The sequence below is a fragment of the Misgurnus anguillicaudatus genome, chromosome 13, assembly GCF_027580225.2.
Source record: "Misgurnus anguillicaudatus chromosome 13, ASM2758022v2, whole genome shotgun sequence".
Lineage (NCBI taxonomy): Eukaryota > Metazoa > Chordata > Actinopteri > Cypriniformes > Cobitidae > Misgurnus > Misgurnus anguillicaudatus.
This window is the reverse complement of record NC_073349.2, coordinates 10,628,690-10,645,624: the sequence shown is the minus strand read 5'-3', so window position 1 is coordinate 10,645,624 and position 16,935 is coordinate 10,628,690. Positions and strand designations below refer to the sequence as shown.

At 38.1% G+C, this 16,935-nt stretch overlaps 1 protein-coding gene across 14 annotated transcripts in view; it reads right to left on the bottom strand.

The window, feature by feature from the left end:
* The window catches only part of LOC129430350 (band 4.1-like protein 1), a 77,366-nt gene that overhangs the window by 34,393 nt on the left and 26,038 nt on the right, over positions 1-16,935 (bottom strand). For all 14 annotated transcript variants that reach the window (XR_008639505.2, XM_055187492.2, XM_055187490.2 and 11 more), the window contains exons 2-6: positions 9,363-9,439; positions 9,019-9,183; positions 2,609-2,713; positions 1,302-1,344; positions 804-879 (exon numbers count right to left, since the gene is read on the bottom strand). Coding sequence is in view for 13 of the 14 variants with exons in the window: in XM_055187492.2 (XP_055043467.2) it covers positions 804-879; positions 1,302-1,344; positions 2,609-2,713; positions 9,019-9,183; positions 9,363-9,422 (449 nt within the window). In the remaining variant the exon portion in view is untranslated. The remainder of the gene's footprint in view (positions 1-803; positions 880-1,301; positions 1,345-2,608; positions 2,714-9,018; positions 9,184-9,362; positions 9,440-16,935) is intronic.

The following is a 16,935-nucleotide window of genomic DNA, read 5'->3' as shown; positions in this document are numbered from 1 at the left end:
TTAGCAGCTGTATTCTGCTGCTTAAGTTGTCCATCAATTTGTTTGCGTTTTCTCCTGCATCTATTAATGTAAAGCTGCTTTGAAACAATTAAACAATTGTGAGAAGCGCTATATAAATAAAATTAAATTTAATTCAATTAAAAAAGCTAGGGCAAAGATACAGTAGGAAATATAATGCCAATTGCAGAGTTAACTATACACAATCATTACTTTGTAAACCTTTTGCAAAATTTTTATGCTAATAGCATCGTAATCAGTGTTCGAATTGAGGGGGTGCTGGGGTGGTCCCGGACCTCCTACAAGCATTGAGGACCCCCTAAAAAGCACAAAAATATAAATAGGGGTCCCCTGGTTTTTATTCTAATTAAAATACTACATGACTGTAAAATTCTCATGCTGCCCTGCTCAAAGCGAAAATGTCCATTTTGTCCCAATTTCACAAGAAAATCATCCAAAAGATTTCTGTCTGAAAAAAACGTAAACTCTCAAGTGCACCCTTATGCTGTTTTCTGGAGGAATTTACAGATTGTTTGATTTAGGATTGGGTTAGGGGCTTTTAAAAAAAAACTACACTAATTTGAGAGGTGAAAATGCTTAGGGTTTGAGTAAAGGGTAATTTGAGGTTTCTTTGATAAAAAAGTTAATCCAGAACCAACAAAAAATGTTGGTCCAGGATCACATCTTTCTTTGTAAAATCATGGCGACCCATAATGACGGGGGGTGGGGCTTAGCAGGGTGACCCCCCCCCATAATTTTTGAAATTACAAAGATTACACACGTCAGAGTTTGTACTATAAACTTACCGTGTGATGTCTTCAATCAGCTGAGAAGGATCAGGAGGATAAAACTTGACAGCAAAGGCGAATTGCCAGGGACCCACTAAAACAAATGTACATTGATCAGACTTATACAAGGTCTCAAAGCCAAGATGTCTTACACTGTAAAAAGTAAAAGTTGGATCAATTAAAAAAATTACTTTAAATGCGGGGTGCATGATCTCTGAAGCTAACTACAGCCAGTGTTAATATTTGAAATCACCTAAACAAGCAGCAATAGAATCTGGCTAGCAGACCCGCCCCTTACTGCTGATTGGCTACAAGTGTGTTCTGGTACTCGTCCCCGACTCCCTTTTCCAAAGTGTTTTACAAAAATCATGCACCCTGCCTTTAATTGGTAATGCCTACAAATTTGGAAAATAAATGATCTTATTTTAAGTGAAGTTGAAAATGTTTACCAATTGAAGTAATATTTTTAAAGAAGAGCAGCTTTAACTTTTTACAGTGTATTTTAATTAAACTTACCACGAATTTGTTTCTTGATTTCTTTTGAAGGATCAAGCCAATTCTGAAAAAGAGAAAAAACATGCCAGATTCTGTGACGTTGATAAGGGAACAGTGCATATTCGGTGCAGATTTATTGCCTAGTGTTACAGTAAGAGCATTCACCTCATACATATTCTATAAAACGGTCAGTGCATTAATATTCTAGAGGCACAGGAACAGTAAAAGACTAGATAAATGTCATCTCCCGCACACTGCATTTCAGTAAGGTCACCTAAAGCTTGGTGACACTTAAAAACGTTTAATGCCAGCTCACCTCAGAAGAGATGAATAGAAAATTCACCACTCACCATACCAACATTCATAAATTTCCAAATGGGAAATGTAAAATATATAAGTGGGAGTAAAACTGTCTGAAAAAATAACAGTTCTTTCCTGCACTCAACCCAAGATATTTCCACTGAAAGCCTGGTTATTTGTATCTGCCTGTCTGGTCTGCAAAACTGCCTCGTGGTGCGTAACATAAATCTTCTCCATTACATTTGAAAAATGGACCCTTTCTGTTCCTCAATACGCTACTGCCTGAAACGAGCGTCTTGCACACTCCCAGACGTTTGATGCATGTGGTTTTCAAACGGAAATCGTTCACCTTTCAAGCTGCAGTCTATCAGCTTTGCTAGCCTGGGAAAGATCCCTGCTGGTAATAGCAGCGTTCACAAGACTCCACTGAGTAAAATAGTAAAGTGGAACTGGACTGGGACACTCATGAGTCATGATGGCTCAGGCTGGTCCCCCTATAGCCAGAGATTCATTTCATCAATTAATTCCTGCCTGTAACGGCAGATTTCAAGTCACAAGGACTATAGACCCCCTGAAGAATCACATTATTACAATTAGTTTATGTGCACAACAGTGCAAGTAATGATGCATTTTCATAAAGGGAGGTCGTGCAAGTGGATGTGCATGGAAACAGAGCATTTTTGCCTAAAGCATTCTGTTGCCAAGAGACAAATGAAACAGTTACTTGCATTTGATTATGCAAACCATACTGTAAGTCAGTCAATACATTAATCTATAGCAAGTGAGTCCGACCTATCAGTTACATGGTGTCAGACAGGATAAATGGGTCTGCACGCATGAAAGGATACTGTCTGTATTGCTGTATACATTTTACAAATGGGTTCCCAGTGGAGATATATTCATGCATTAAAAGTTGAGGAGTGCAAAACAGCCACTATTAATATATTCACCTGATTTATTGTATAATGGCTGCAATTATACAGTTAAATGAGGGAAGCGGTGGAGGATGATAAGAGGTGAACTCTGACCTTTTGACTCTCTGTGTCACTGAAGGTCAGGCCAAAGTAGTCCTTCTCCAAGAGGTTGAGATGGTCACACACCAGATCCAGTAACATCTGCCCTTTACAGAGCTTCTGTCTCACACACACACACACACACACACACACGCACACAGAAGAAGAAAGAGAGAAAAAGATAACAGTGATTGATTTAGTGTTTGTCTGTGTAGAAGATGATCCCTTCCCATTCAAAATAAATTCTGTAAAAAAGATTTGTTGTTTCAACTAAAAAATGGAAGTGTTCATGCTGCCTAAAAATTTATTACGCAGCAGCCGAAAATAGTCCCTTTGTAACTTTCAATAGCAAGGGACTATTTCTGGAACTGGTAATATCATTGCGCCTCCTGCAGCCACACTGAAAAGAAAAATTATTCATTCAATATACTAAATTTTTTAAGGTAAGTGGTTGGAAATTTTTTTGTTTAAATGTAGCTTAAATAAATTGATTGCGACCACTTACCTTTAAAAAACTTGAGTAAATTGAACGAATATTTTTTTCAGTGCATGTTACGGCAGAAGTGTCTTCTAATTTTCTGTCGGTCTTATGCTGCGTTCACACCAGCCGCGGTAGAAGCGTCAAGCGTGAGTGGTTTCAATGTTAAGTCAATGTAAAGACGTGTTGACGCGCGAATGAGGCGTTTAGCCCGGTAGACGTGATTCCGCCTCATTCGCACGTCTAGTTCGCGCGAATGGCACGAATTGAGCGTTGCCGCTGCAAACACGTCAGTTGAAAAATTTGAACTTTGGGGGGAAAATTTGCCTTGTTCTCAGGAGCTTGTTCCAGTAGTGACGTGATTACAGGATGCGAGCGGAGTCGCAGAAGCCCCTCCCATGATGCTAATTTCCACGTGAATGTCTCGAAGTCCTGGTTTAAGATAATCCCTGTCAGGGAAACCACCCCAAAATGTTCAAGCGACAAACTAGACACGGTAGACGCGAATTTGATGCCTCAAACACGGCTGGTGTGAACCCACGGTTAGTACAGGATGTAACTACAGAAGAGTCAAGTTTTAAATAGGAAAAATATTGAAACTTTTTGGTTATTTTTTAGCGCGATGCCAATGGTCCAATCAGATTTAATGGATTGTGCTAAGCTATGCTAAAAGTGCTAGCGCCAGACCCAGAGATCAGCTGAATGGATTCCAAAATGGTAAAAAACAAATGTTTAACTCTAGGGGAGCTGGAAAATGAGTATATTTTGAAATTAGTTCCCTTTAATTCAACTTAAAAATATTTGTTAACTCAAACAATATAAACTAAGTTGAATAACAAAACATTTTAAGGCAGCACGAACACTTTTTTAAAAATCTTATTTCACAAATTTTAAATTTGCACCGGCCACCACTGGTATGGATTAACCAGTTTTCGCCATGAATATAACAATAGATACTGGAATGGAATTAAAAATAAAGAAACAAGCCACTGACTTTATGTGCTGCCAATGCAAGCTCTACCCCTGAGCTATACAGGAGCAATATTCTTGAATAAACCTTCAATAATATTCTTTTATTAGGGCTTTTTAGGTAGAAACCCAGAAATCTAAAGGAAAAATAATAGGTAATTTAATAATTCAAATCATAATTTATTTTTCATGTATAACATATGGGTCTCTGGGACCTCAAGCATAAAACTTTAATCTCAACAAACCATCACAACAAACATTTTGTCCACTCTTAACAGATCCTAAATAAATGCCCTTTTTATGTTTCCTACAGTAAGTCAATGCTCAGCATCTGCTCTGCCAGCTGACCGCACCCAGCATTTCTGCACAAAAGAGTGACATATGCAGCACGCTTGAGACACCAGCCCATTCTACAGCAACACTGAGCATTCGGCGCCCAGGGAGCCCGTTTCCCGCGGCGACAGGGATACAGCGCAGCTGTTTCCATGGCAACAGAAGTGGTAAGGTTTTATGCGCGTGAGTCTTTGTGTGTGTGTCGCCTCACTGGCCTCTTGAATGTTTTTTTTAAAAGAGAGAGTAGGTGTGCTACCGCAAAAAGAACTAAATTAGTCAAAGACACATTATTTTGGTAGGTAAAGACAATTTCGTAGTTACTACCCCAAGACAGTATAAGGAAAGGGTTACATTCTGATGGATGACTGAGTGCTGAAAGCAGTTTTGTGCTTGTTGTCAACAATGAAAGCAGGCCTTATTGTATTTCAAAAGCTTTCATCAGTAAAAGGTTTCTGATAAGAAAGAATGATGATGCTCGGTTTACATCTTAAGATAAAACAGATCCTTATTATTGATGGTGTGACCGTAAAATGTTCATGAACTTGCTTTATACTCTGTCATTTATATAGAACCTACTACGGTCATTAATTACTTAAAGTGAAATGATTGTGTCATGAGCCTGTAAATGAAAGTTATCATTAAGAATAACCCTTTGTTCCTTTAGGAACACATTTTTAAAGAGACAGTACACCTAAAAATCATGTGTGAACCAGATTTTTAGTCAATAATGATTCAAATTTCTGTTTGTTTCTTACGAAAAGGCAGTATATACAGTAGCTAAATAGGTTTTAAAATATACAAGAATTAAAGTCACATGACCATTGTAACATGTACTTTGTCTTTTTGAGCTTGGCATTGTGAATCATTGGCATTTAGAGCAAAAAACGCTCTGCTTGGACATAAAATTGATTAAAAAATAAAATCATAAGTTTTGAGCAACATGAAGGTTATGAATTTATGATTAAATTATGATAGAAGTTTTATTGTTCGTGAACTATCCCTTTAACTCTTTCCCTGCCAGAGTTTTTTTTTCAAACAAAAAATTAGTTCTCTTTTATCACCTCTGAAAAATGGGTAGGTTCCTTCAAAAACACCAAATTTTTAGCAAAAAGCTGAGAGATAATTCCATTTTTTGTGAAGGACTTTGATAGAGATCAGATTCAGAGCGATCCTCAAAACATACACGGACATACAGCTGCTTGCCCTCAGGCAGTGGTTCCCAATCCTGGTCCTCGAGCACCCCCTCCCTTATCAGCCTCCTTCCAAAATGGTAAACATGTTAATAAAACGTAACGGTTTTCTAAGCGGATTTAAAAGAGGAACTACATTTCACGGCGCAACAGCACCTTTGGGAGTACTTCGACTCGCCTGAAAAGTCCGCTCCCCTTCTCACTCTCATAATAGGAGAGGGAGGGTGTTACTGCGCCGAGTCGAAGTACTCCCAAAAGTGCTATTACGCCATAAAATGTAGCTCCTCTTTTAAATCCGCTTAGAAAAGCGCTACGTTTTATTTTGTACCACCAAACTTGCTCGTATAACTACTCGTCTTAAATAGGAAAAACGTTGATGTGTTTGGTCACTTCTAACTTTATTTCTAAATGGCACCATTGAATGAATGGGGCCAAGCCAAACGCCATCGAAGCGTCGCAGCGCGCTCCAGCGCTTACGTGCACGCACACAGATGATAGAGGGATGTATCAACAATTCTTAGTTAAGGTAATAACACATTTCAACATTGAAAATGAGTAGACCATTCCTTTAACTTTTATTGGATATTTCTTGTAATAAATACTGTTGCAATTGTTTACATGTCACTGAATATGTAAATATGCTGTTCTTGTTGCATTTACACAGCGGGTAACCATGCAGATGTCCTCAACACACTGCGTTTTGTGTAAGTCTAAACAGTGAATCTAGTTTGTGTAATCTAAGTTAATATCTTGCGAAAGACGCGCCCACTTTTGATGCAAGGCCTCGTGGGACGCAGGAAACTTGTGGAAAGAGCGCGTTTTGTCACTATGTTGTCTCAGATGATGATGTGTTTGTCCTGTCGCGGCTACCGTAGCTTCTCTATGCATTTCGAAAGAGAGGGGTGAGCTGTGGACTGAGCCGTTGGTTGCAATTCACATTCTCACCGCTAGATGCCGCTAAAAATCTACACACCGGACATTTAAGTATTCTGACATATTTCTGAGTGAAACTGAATATTGAATGAGAAGAATAGAGGGTGTGGCTTGTTTTTCTACAAATTGATTGGATCTAGAAAGTAATTGTTTCATTCAAAAATTGACCTGACTTGCATGCGTAAATTGTTTACCACAAAACCCATAATGTGCACTAACAAAGCAAATAAGGTCAATTTTGATTTCATGAAAGAAAATTCAAAGAAAATTCCCGGTAGCGCATAACCCTTCCATTAAAGGCAGTGGTATTTTTCAATCCATACTGTAGGACCACTACCATGTCATCATTATAGATTTCCCATTCTCCCCATCTTCAGCGAGCCGTAGCATGCTGGAAGTGAAAGACGGCTTCTGACCTTTACATTGGACAGGCTTTCTATCTCGGTAGGTGTTGCACCATCGGTAATAGCAAATGGATGGGACACACCACTAGAAAGCAATAATACCCCAGAGAAGAGCTGTGTCTGTACCCACACAGGAAATCATCAGCCAGCCAGAACCTCCGGGGCAGACTGGCACTGATCTCAGAGCAGTATGTGACGCTCTCTGGAGAGCTCTTGTAGGAGGGCTTTTCACCTATCAATGAACAAACCCCACCCCCATTCAACCCACACTAGCATTTTATCTCATTCCCAAGAGCATTGCAGTGGGGAAGATGGGACTGCAGTGCTGGGCTGTGACGAATGCACTGAAATGTGAGATTCATACATTGCACACTGTACTGTTTGCCCATTTTAAACTTTTCTATAAGGCTGGTGTAATTTAATAATGCATACAGTTTTACATGCATACAATGGGAGACGCTTTTATCCAAAGCGACTTACAGTGTATTCAAGGTATCCATATGTAATATATGTATTGTTAGCAGCAATACATACAGATTAGGGATGGGAAGATTCCCCGATTTGCACGGTGCATTAGCATAAAAAGTTAACGATGCTTCGGTTTAAAAACTGTGCATCGGATACAAATAATGTAGCATTTGCATAATGATGCATCGTTTCTAACATATTTTGCATCTGTAAAAACCCAGATTTATTTATGTATAATTATTAGTAGATGCGCTATACTTTATTTAGAAAGTGACCAATATTTTGAGATTGCTTTCTCCTCTCTAAACTGTTGCTGGTGATGCATCACCTGCTGACGTATCATATGGATAGCTGCTTCATATGTATCTTTACAGTTTTTTACAAACGCTAGGACACATTTCTCAATACTTAGGTCACTTTGCAAAACTCTTCACACAGTGAGCACAACAGAAGTCTATGTGGGCTAAACTGAGGATGAATTATCATTGCTTTGGCACAAAATGCATTCAATGACTACATCTCTCAAATTTCATGACTCTTTATACATACAAGCCAATTTGCACATGCTTGCATACTGTTTTCAAAACTGTTAAACGTATGTTCAAAACAATACAAAACTGAATAAGACAGCAATTTGCTACATTTCTACAGTAATATTTAAATGAAATATATTTTAAATCTTAAAAATAAATGCTATAAACACAATTGGACAATTGGACCAGCCACAGCTGTCCACAGCCAAGTAGATTAGCATTACTATTGTATATGTATCAGTGGATGGTGTGTATACAAAGTCTTGCATTTTGGAATTATGCAGTGGAAAAAATATACTAAAATATTGATGAATTCTGCATCATGTCTGATTCATTCCAGTAACATATATTGCAGTGAATTATAAACAGAGATGCGTCCTTGTTTTACACAAGAAGACATTGTATAATGCTACATGTTGTTAGTGTTTTTTAGATCATTGTTTTGTGGGTGACAAAGTGTGTTTGACGGATGGCAACCTTTGCTAGTGTTTTTGGAAGAATGAGTTGATTTGAAACCTGAATAAAGTGTTTTGGTAGTTGTAGTGCATTTTGAATGTGAAATAAACTGCTTTGCCAAGCTAAAAGTTGGTTAGGAGAACTGTGTGAAAAGTTTTGCAAAAGTGACCTAAGTATTGAGAAATGTGTCCTAGCGTCTGTAAAAAACTGTAATGTACTGTATCGTAGGCCATGCTTTGAGATGCGTATTACATCGTACTCCGTTATTGAGATGCACATCCCTAATACAGATACTGTAGTCCCGAAAGATACATTTATTTCATTGAAAAATGCAGCGATATGTACCTGGAGCAACGTATTTTAGGTTATCCAGAAATGTAGGCAGGTGTGACAGAAAATTCTGAAATTAAATGAAATCTATTAAAGTTAAACTAGTCAACTTGTTAGACTTCAATATATACACTTACATTTAAAATATTTTTTCTTGTCACACCTAATCTAACCATTTGAGCAACCAGCACATGTACGGTTCACATGATACAGGAACACTGCACTACTGGAGAACACTGTACGTGAAATAGCTAAGAGCCTTAGAGATTTGGCACCATGTTACTTCAAAACAACACAAATTAGTTTTAGTGCACACAGTCTACCGCCGTACCTCCACCCCGGTCTCATAGGCAGATCCATCCAGCAGTGTGACTTTCACAGGTACTGTCTTTGGTCTTTTGGAGGATTTCTGCGGGGATCTGGACATCCTACTTGGCGTTTTCTCGGAGGAATCATCCGTGTCTCTATGTTCGTCCGACATCTTTGAATCGTGATCCTGAATACAAGTGATGATAGAGTATAGTACAGTAGTTTGAAAATTCAGCTTTCCAGAGGAGATGCATCTGAATCTGGTCACTGTGAATCAGTTTATTAATACGCAATGTGCGGTTACATAGTCAACCATTACAATGTATAATATTTTGTAAGTTAATAAATTATAGATAAAGAACTTACCGAATGGCCCCGTCTGTCTTCGTCTGCTGTGTTCTTCGTGGCTGAACCTCTTTCTGACATAGTAATCACTGATAGTCCTAGAAAGATTACATTAAAATAAAGATTAGTCTCTTTAAACAGACAACTACAGTGGCTATGTGTGAATCAGAGATGTTTCATTAGATAGGCTAGTTCATTGATACTGTACAAAGTCAATTCTGAGAAAAATCGAGGTTCAAAAAACGAAATCACCGCATCCATACCTTAAAATCACTGGTAAAACTAATAGATTTAGCACACACACAGTCAAAAACAATATCTATAGGGAAAATATATTTTCAACTTTTTTTCTTTCTTTTATTGTTTGATTGACATTGAGACAGACAGCTTTAAGTACTGTAATGCAGGGATCTAATATAATGTTACACATCAGATATTTTTCCCAACAGTTAACCAAACATTCATTTATGACATAACAGATTATATTTGCGTGTACTCTTGTCAAAACAGATATTTTAAAACTGTAATTATGTTTATATATCAGGGTCGCACGTCTGTACATGCTTCAGATCTGTCAGTAAACGCGAGGAAGATCGCTTACAAGTCTTGTCGCTTTTAAAAACTCTTAACATCAATCAGGTGCCAAACTTTTTTCTCTTTTAATAACTATTTTAAGTCCTGCATGTTCTTTTCTAATTCCTGCATGTTTTAAAACAGAAACAAAAATGTCAGATGCCGCATGTGAATGAACACGCATTACAACTCATTTATACAACGTGGCTCACAAATGAATATAATGGGCCCTATCATACACCTGGCGCAATGCACCGCAATGCGTAATTCAAGTGTCTTTTGCTAGTTTAAACATGGTGCAATTATCATTTTCATGTGTAGTGCCACGTTGTTTAAAGCAAATGCATTTGCACCCAATTTTGCACCAATGGGCATTCTGGTCTGAAAACGAGGTGTGTTCAGGCGCATTGTTGGCGCGTTGCTATTTTGAGGCAACTAAATGGCACAATGTTGTTAGTAATATGCGCCTATAAATGGGACGACAATGCATTTGCTTATCAAATACATGGATGCGCAGCAGCACACAAACGTTTTAAAATTTGAAAAATTAAAGGATTCAAATGTAAAAGATTATTATTGAGTCTCTAGGACATAAATGAGGACTGATTACAAAACGTTAGAAGGTGTAAAGAGGTGCTTCACCTGTAGCCTGGTAAGTAAGTAATGTTTTGTTTTATACATTTAAGCAATATCGCTCGAGTAGGAGTGTGATATAGCTCTATATCATCACGGCTGTGATTAGGCCCGAGGCCCGAGCCCCCAGGCCGAGTGCCGGAGCCAATCACAGCCGTGACGATATAGAGCTATATCACACGACTCCGAGAGCAACACTGCTTTTATACAACAGTTCGACGGCACACGATTGAAAAACAAAAACTAGAAAACAACAACGGAGTTATTTTAAAAGCCTCTTTGTTTGAGAACTACTTCTTCCGCCACGGATTTGAGGGCGGCCAGAATGACAGGTAAAACTTTCGGCTGCTTTGAAGCTCATAACAACTCAATGGACGGAAAAGCTGTTTCTTACCGTTTCTTGGTCACAAAGTGTAGTTTTAAGATTAGTTCAGTCGAGAATGTATCTGTATTATATTTAAATCTGCAGTCGATTAGTAAAGATAGCGCCTGTTTGAACGTTTGCTTAGTGAGATTCGGTACAAATGAGAACCAAAGCATGAGCGGACATCAGTGTTCACTCGCCCCGCTGACCACCGCCCTCTCTGGGCTACATTTCTGAAAGGGATTCCCTGGCTCTCATGTTGGCCTTGTTTGTTTATGATCGTCAAAATGAGATCAAATCAGCAGTATTTGGTGTCATGATCAAACTTGTACTTGTTTTTTAATTCATATTTAGTGTCTTTTGTGTTGTTATTGTTTTGGCGCGAGGTAAAAGTTAATAAAACTACTTGTGAAACGTTACTATTGCTTTCTCATTTATTCTTAACGCGATACGAGCACTCGATTATTATTATTAAACTTTCTTCTTGTCAGTACTATACAAAACGGTTTTTTATAAGTGTCAGAGAGATGTTTTTGCATGCTGCTTATAAATATACCAGTGGCGATATCTCATAACATGTTTTAATAGTCACGTCACGATAAAGTAAATGATAAATGTCCACATTAAAAAGCTGCGGGGCTTACCTGCAGTTCCACGGTGTTTTCGCGTTCTGATAAAAGATATAGCTCCAGAAAAAAACGAGTGTTTATATTCCTCTTTCCAAGTGTTAATCGTCCACACGATGTGACAAGACATTTCTCCCATTAACTTTAACGTAAGATCCAAGAGCGCTGATCTTTGACGGAATAATACTTCTGATTGGGGATTCACAGACTGATTTATGAGCTAGTAAACTAATGAGACACACACACGGAGAGTGATTCAAACAGCGCGTCTGTGTTTTTCCATTCAGAGATGAGCCTGCTTAGGACCTCCATTCACTAGGTGGCGGAATAATACGAAAGGTGAAGCGGTTACAGTGCCGTTATCAGTACAATATCGTATAGCTCTTAGCCAATCAGATTCGAGAACCAGAAAGAACTGTTGTATAATTATCAAATATTGCATCTATTTTTTATTTTTAAATGCTACCCCATGGATTTTTTGTATATGATGACTTTGTATCTGGGGATGTGGTCAGATGAGAACCTTAATGCTTTTCAAAATACTCACGGCGCTGTCCAAGTGCTTAAATGTTTCGGCTCTCCACACGTTTGTTACAAATAAATGTACAAACATTTTCTTGTATTTTCTTGTATATTTGTAAAAATTTTTTGAGATTACACTGATCATGTAGGCTATACATTTACAGCAATTAAAAGCCTGCTATTTTTACTTCTATGATTGAAAGAAAACGACTTTTAAAGCTTTTTAAAAGTACAAAATAACAATTTCAATACAAATGAAACCAACGCAATTATTTAACATCAATCCTAAACTGGTGGTCTTCTTCCTCTCCGTTTAGTTTTTCAGTTTACAAATTCCACCATCTAAATAGGAAATCGGCATGGCGCAAACACAACTGACTTTTAAAGGGGATGAAAAATGAGAATCTCATTGGTTTATTGCACGTTACGCACAAAACACACCCGTTACTCATTACGAGAATAGGAACAACCCTTTTAAGCCCGGGATACACTGCACGATTATTGGCTGTCCCAGACGAAAGATTGCCATCGTGAAACAATCGTCGCGATTTCTGTGATCGTGGCTCTTCATCGGTGGTCCTATGTCGTACAATGAGAGAGGTTCAAAGACGGCCGTTTTCACCGGTCTTGCGTCCAAAGATAGCCTACGATAGTTTTCTGACAATGTCAGAAATTCGGCATGATCACCGCACAGTGTGTTTGCTGCTACCACCTGCGCGCCGGTATTTGTTTACCACGAGCGCATGCTGGTGACGTTGCGCAACATGTGACGCTGCCGCCGAAGCTTCCGTGTCATCATCGTACAGTCTACATGCCTCTCGTACGATACATGTCGCACAGTATGATAAAATAATGATCTTATAGGAGGGCAAAAATCGTGCACTGTATTCCGGGCTTTAGACTGTGTGCTTGGCGCACAAACCATTTTTCCTGTCGTTAAATTAGCAAAGCGGATTCGGACACGCCAGTTTAGACTGTGCGCCGTGCGCTTTAGACCATGCGCTTAGATCGTTAAAATAGGGCCCAAGGAGTTAATGTTGATTTCAAATGAATGAATTAACAAGGTATGATGAATACAGTTTAAAGGCGGGGTGCCTGATTTTTGAAAAACACTTTGGAAAGGGAGTTGGGCTGACTACCAAAACAAACTTGTAGCCAATCAGCAGTAAGGGGCGTGTCTACTACCCGACATCATTGCCTGTGTTGCGTATGTGTGGGGCGGGCCTATCAAAAGAAGGTCCAGATTCTATTGGGGTAGGAACATGTTTGTTTAGGTGATTTCAAATGTCATGCACCCCACCTTTAAGTAAAGAAATCAACTAATTCTCAGTCTAATTCTACTGGAAACAGTATCTTACAAATTGAATTAATTAATGGCTTGCGCTGTTTACTATTTATCAGCAAAAAGAGACCGCCATAAAATAACTGACAGATTGGGGGTGTGCAGGTATGTGTTGAATCTAAAAAAAGCTACATTCTTTAAACCTCACTTAAAGTGCAATGCTTTTTTAGCATATCAACTTTTCTGTGTTTAATGGAGTTGAGGTGTCACAGCTTGACGATTTGATACCACTGTGAATATGCTAATCGACTTGATTTCCATCTCATTCACTTGCACCACGCTGTGCTACTAAAAGCCCCAAACATCTCCCTCATAGAAAACCTCCAAATATCACCACATATAAGCACTGCGGTTCATACAAACAAACCTCCCATTTGCTAATTTTCACCATTAGAGGAAGTGTGCACATAATTCAGCCAGAAAGCAAAGAGTCAGACCATTAAATTCTCTGGTGGCCAATCTATACATTTACCTCCAGTCGCTGACTTTTCTCTTCTACCAATTAACCGGTTTGAACTGAAGCTCTGCAGAAGTGTTCGCTTTATTGAAGGACTTAACCCTTTGATTATTGTCTCTGAACCGTAGAGACACAAAGGTTTCAGGCTTTTGATCTTTTTCTCAGAAAACAGAGGACGAGAAATTGCAATAACATCACAGATATGAACTCACATTGCCCCTGCGAGCACCACGGCTCAATCTGTTGTAACACATAAAACCACAGCTTTGACAATGAGATGAGAAAATGAGGTGAAGGATCATAAATGTGTAGGTGAAAGGAGAAATAATAAAGATTTTATATTTACACCATGGGTTCAAACACATGACCTTTTGCTAATGCAATAAGCTATACAGGAGCATTTTTAAATTACTGTGATAAAACATCAATGAGACCATTTAAACAAAAAATGACATTAGTTAAATGAAATAGCATTAGTACAGAATAATAAAAAGATCCAGGACAGTAACAGTTCATTGCTTTTCTAGCTTGTGCTGTTTCAGTTAATGTCTTTAGATCAATATATTGATAAAGTCTTTTACTGGGATAAGAAGGTCAGCTTATACAGCAAAGAAATAAATTCATGTTATAGCTCACAATAGATGAAGAAGTCTGGTGGTTATTAACAACCACAGGCAATCAATGCACACAAAATGATTCAATTCTTAAGCAAAAATGTGTAATTTAATATACTGTTTTTGATGAAAGCTCATTCAATTAAAAATACATGTCTGAATTCTTTTTTATAAGAGGAATTAACAAATAAATATGGATGGATTTGTCCACTATACTTTGAGTCTTTTGAACACGTTTGCACACTGCTCAGCGAAGATTGTACAGGTTGAACTTTAGACATTAAATACACTTTAGGTTCATAAACGAATGGCTTAAGAAGCAAAGCTGTCCTTTCTTTAAAGGGCTTAGTCAACCCTGCTTTACAGTTTAGAAAACAGTGTTTACTTTAATGTAGCCACAGCATGAACAGCCTTAAAAACATCATTCTCCAAAGAAAACGCCCAAACAAAACAGGGAAAAACACAAAGCAACCCATTAAAATGGAAGTAAACATGCTTTCTCTGAGGGGAAACAGACAACTGAACATTTTAATAGCATTTTAATAGCATTTCATTATAATTTCATCCAAGTCTGTCGGTCTGTCTATGTAAATACCGCAATGGGAAATACATCGCACGTAAAAAAATAATAATTTCACACAGTACACTCACATATGCAAGACTTTTATTTTGTATGCAATTAATCACAATGGATCGATTGCCCACCAAATCTATCTATTTATCTATGGTGAAGTATTTCTCAAAGCTCCAGTTGTACTAAGGCGAAGGAGAGCCACTTAATAAATTATTTTAACATTGCAACCAAATAATCACATTAAGTGAGTGACTATTAAAGGAATAGTCTACTCATTTTCAATATTAAAATATGTTATTACCTTAACTAAGAATTGTTGATACATCCCTCTATCATCTGTGCGCGTGCACGCAAGCGCTGGAGCGCGCTGCAACGCTTCGATAGCATTTAGCTTAGCCCCATTCATTCAATGGTACCATGTAGAGATAAAGTTAGAAGTGACCAAACACATCAACGTTTTTCCTATTTAAGACGAGTAGTTATACGAGCAAGTTTGGTGGTACAAAATAAAACGTAGCGCTTTTCTAAGCGGATTCAAAAGAGGAACTATATTGTATGGCGTAATAGCACTTTTGGGAGTACTTCGACTCGCCTGAAAAGTCCGCTCCCCTTCTCACTCTCATAATGGGAGAGGGAGGGTGTTACTGCGCCGAGTCGAAGTACTCCCAAAAGTGCTATTACGCCATAAAATGTAGCTCCTCTTTTAAATCCGCTTAGAAAAGCGCTACGTTTTATTTTGTACCACCAAACTTGCTCGTATAACTACTCGTCTTAAATAGGAAAAACGTTGATGTGTTTGGTCACTTCTAACTTTATCTCTAAATGGTACCATTGAATAAATGGGGCTAAGCTAAATGCTATCGAAGCGTTGCAGCGCGCTCCAGCGCTTACGTGCACGCACACAGATGATAGAGGGATGTATCAACAATTCTTAGTTAAGGTAATAACATATTTTAATATTGAAAATGAGTAGACTATTCCTTTAAGTGAGACAATACTGTTGTTGTATAATTACAATTTCCTTGTAAACAGATGACGGATAAAGTGGCATTAGTAACTGTGGTGCTGAGAAAAGCCGAGATTAACATTCAACATCCAGATGATTTTATTGGAATTTAATACCTTTGAGTTTTAAACCAAACATAGGCCAATTTGTGCTACATAAAACATATCTAAGGGGAATAAAAAGACTAATAACCAAGCACTTAAGATGATAACAGAGTGTGTATATACTTTATGAGTGCTACCGTTCCTTTTTGGATTGTTTAAATGATAGAGTAAGAAAACACACAAGTGATAAAGTGTATACTGAATGCACTCCAACTTGATTTAAATAAAAGCATCTGGTCAAATGCATAAATGTAATAATAATAATAATCCAAAAAATATATATACTTAAGCGGCTCTTGGAATAAGTGCAAGATGAATTATATAGCACATCTGGCCTACCCTCTCATTTCTTTCTCAAATGTAATGTTCTGCTAAAGTCGGATATGATGTACTATTGCAATATAGTATAACCCCTTTTGAGATCAAACACCTGAGAATACTGAAATATTGACTTCCTCTAAAGAGCTGTGTGAGATCTTAAAATACCTCAGTTCGAAATATGCTAAACCCCAGTAGTGTAGTGCAGGGTATATGCATGTATATACACTCACCTAAAGGATTATTAGAAACACCTGTTCAATTTCTCATTAGGTGTAATGATGTGGGGGGTGTTTTCTTGGCACACTTAAGGCCCCTTAGTGCCAATTGGGCATTGTTTAAATGCCACAGCCTACCTGATCATTGTTTCTGACCATGTCCATCCCTTTATGACCACCATGTACCCATCCTCTGATAGCTACTTCCAGCAGGATAATGCACTAATGCACCATGTCACAAAG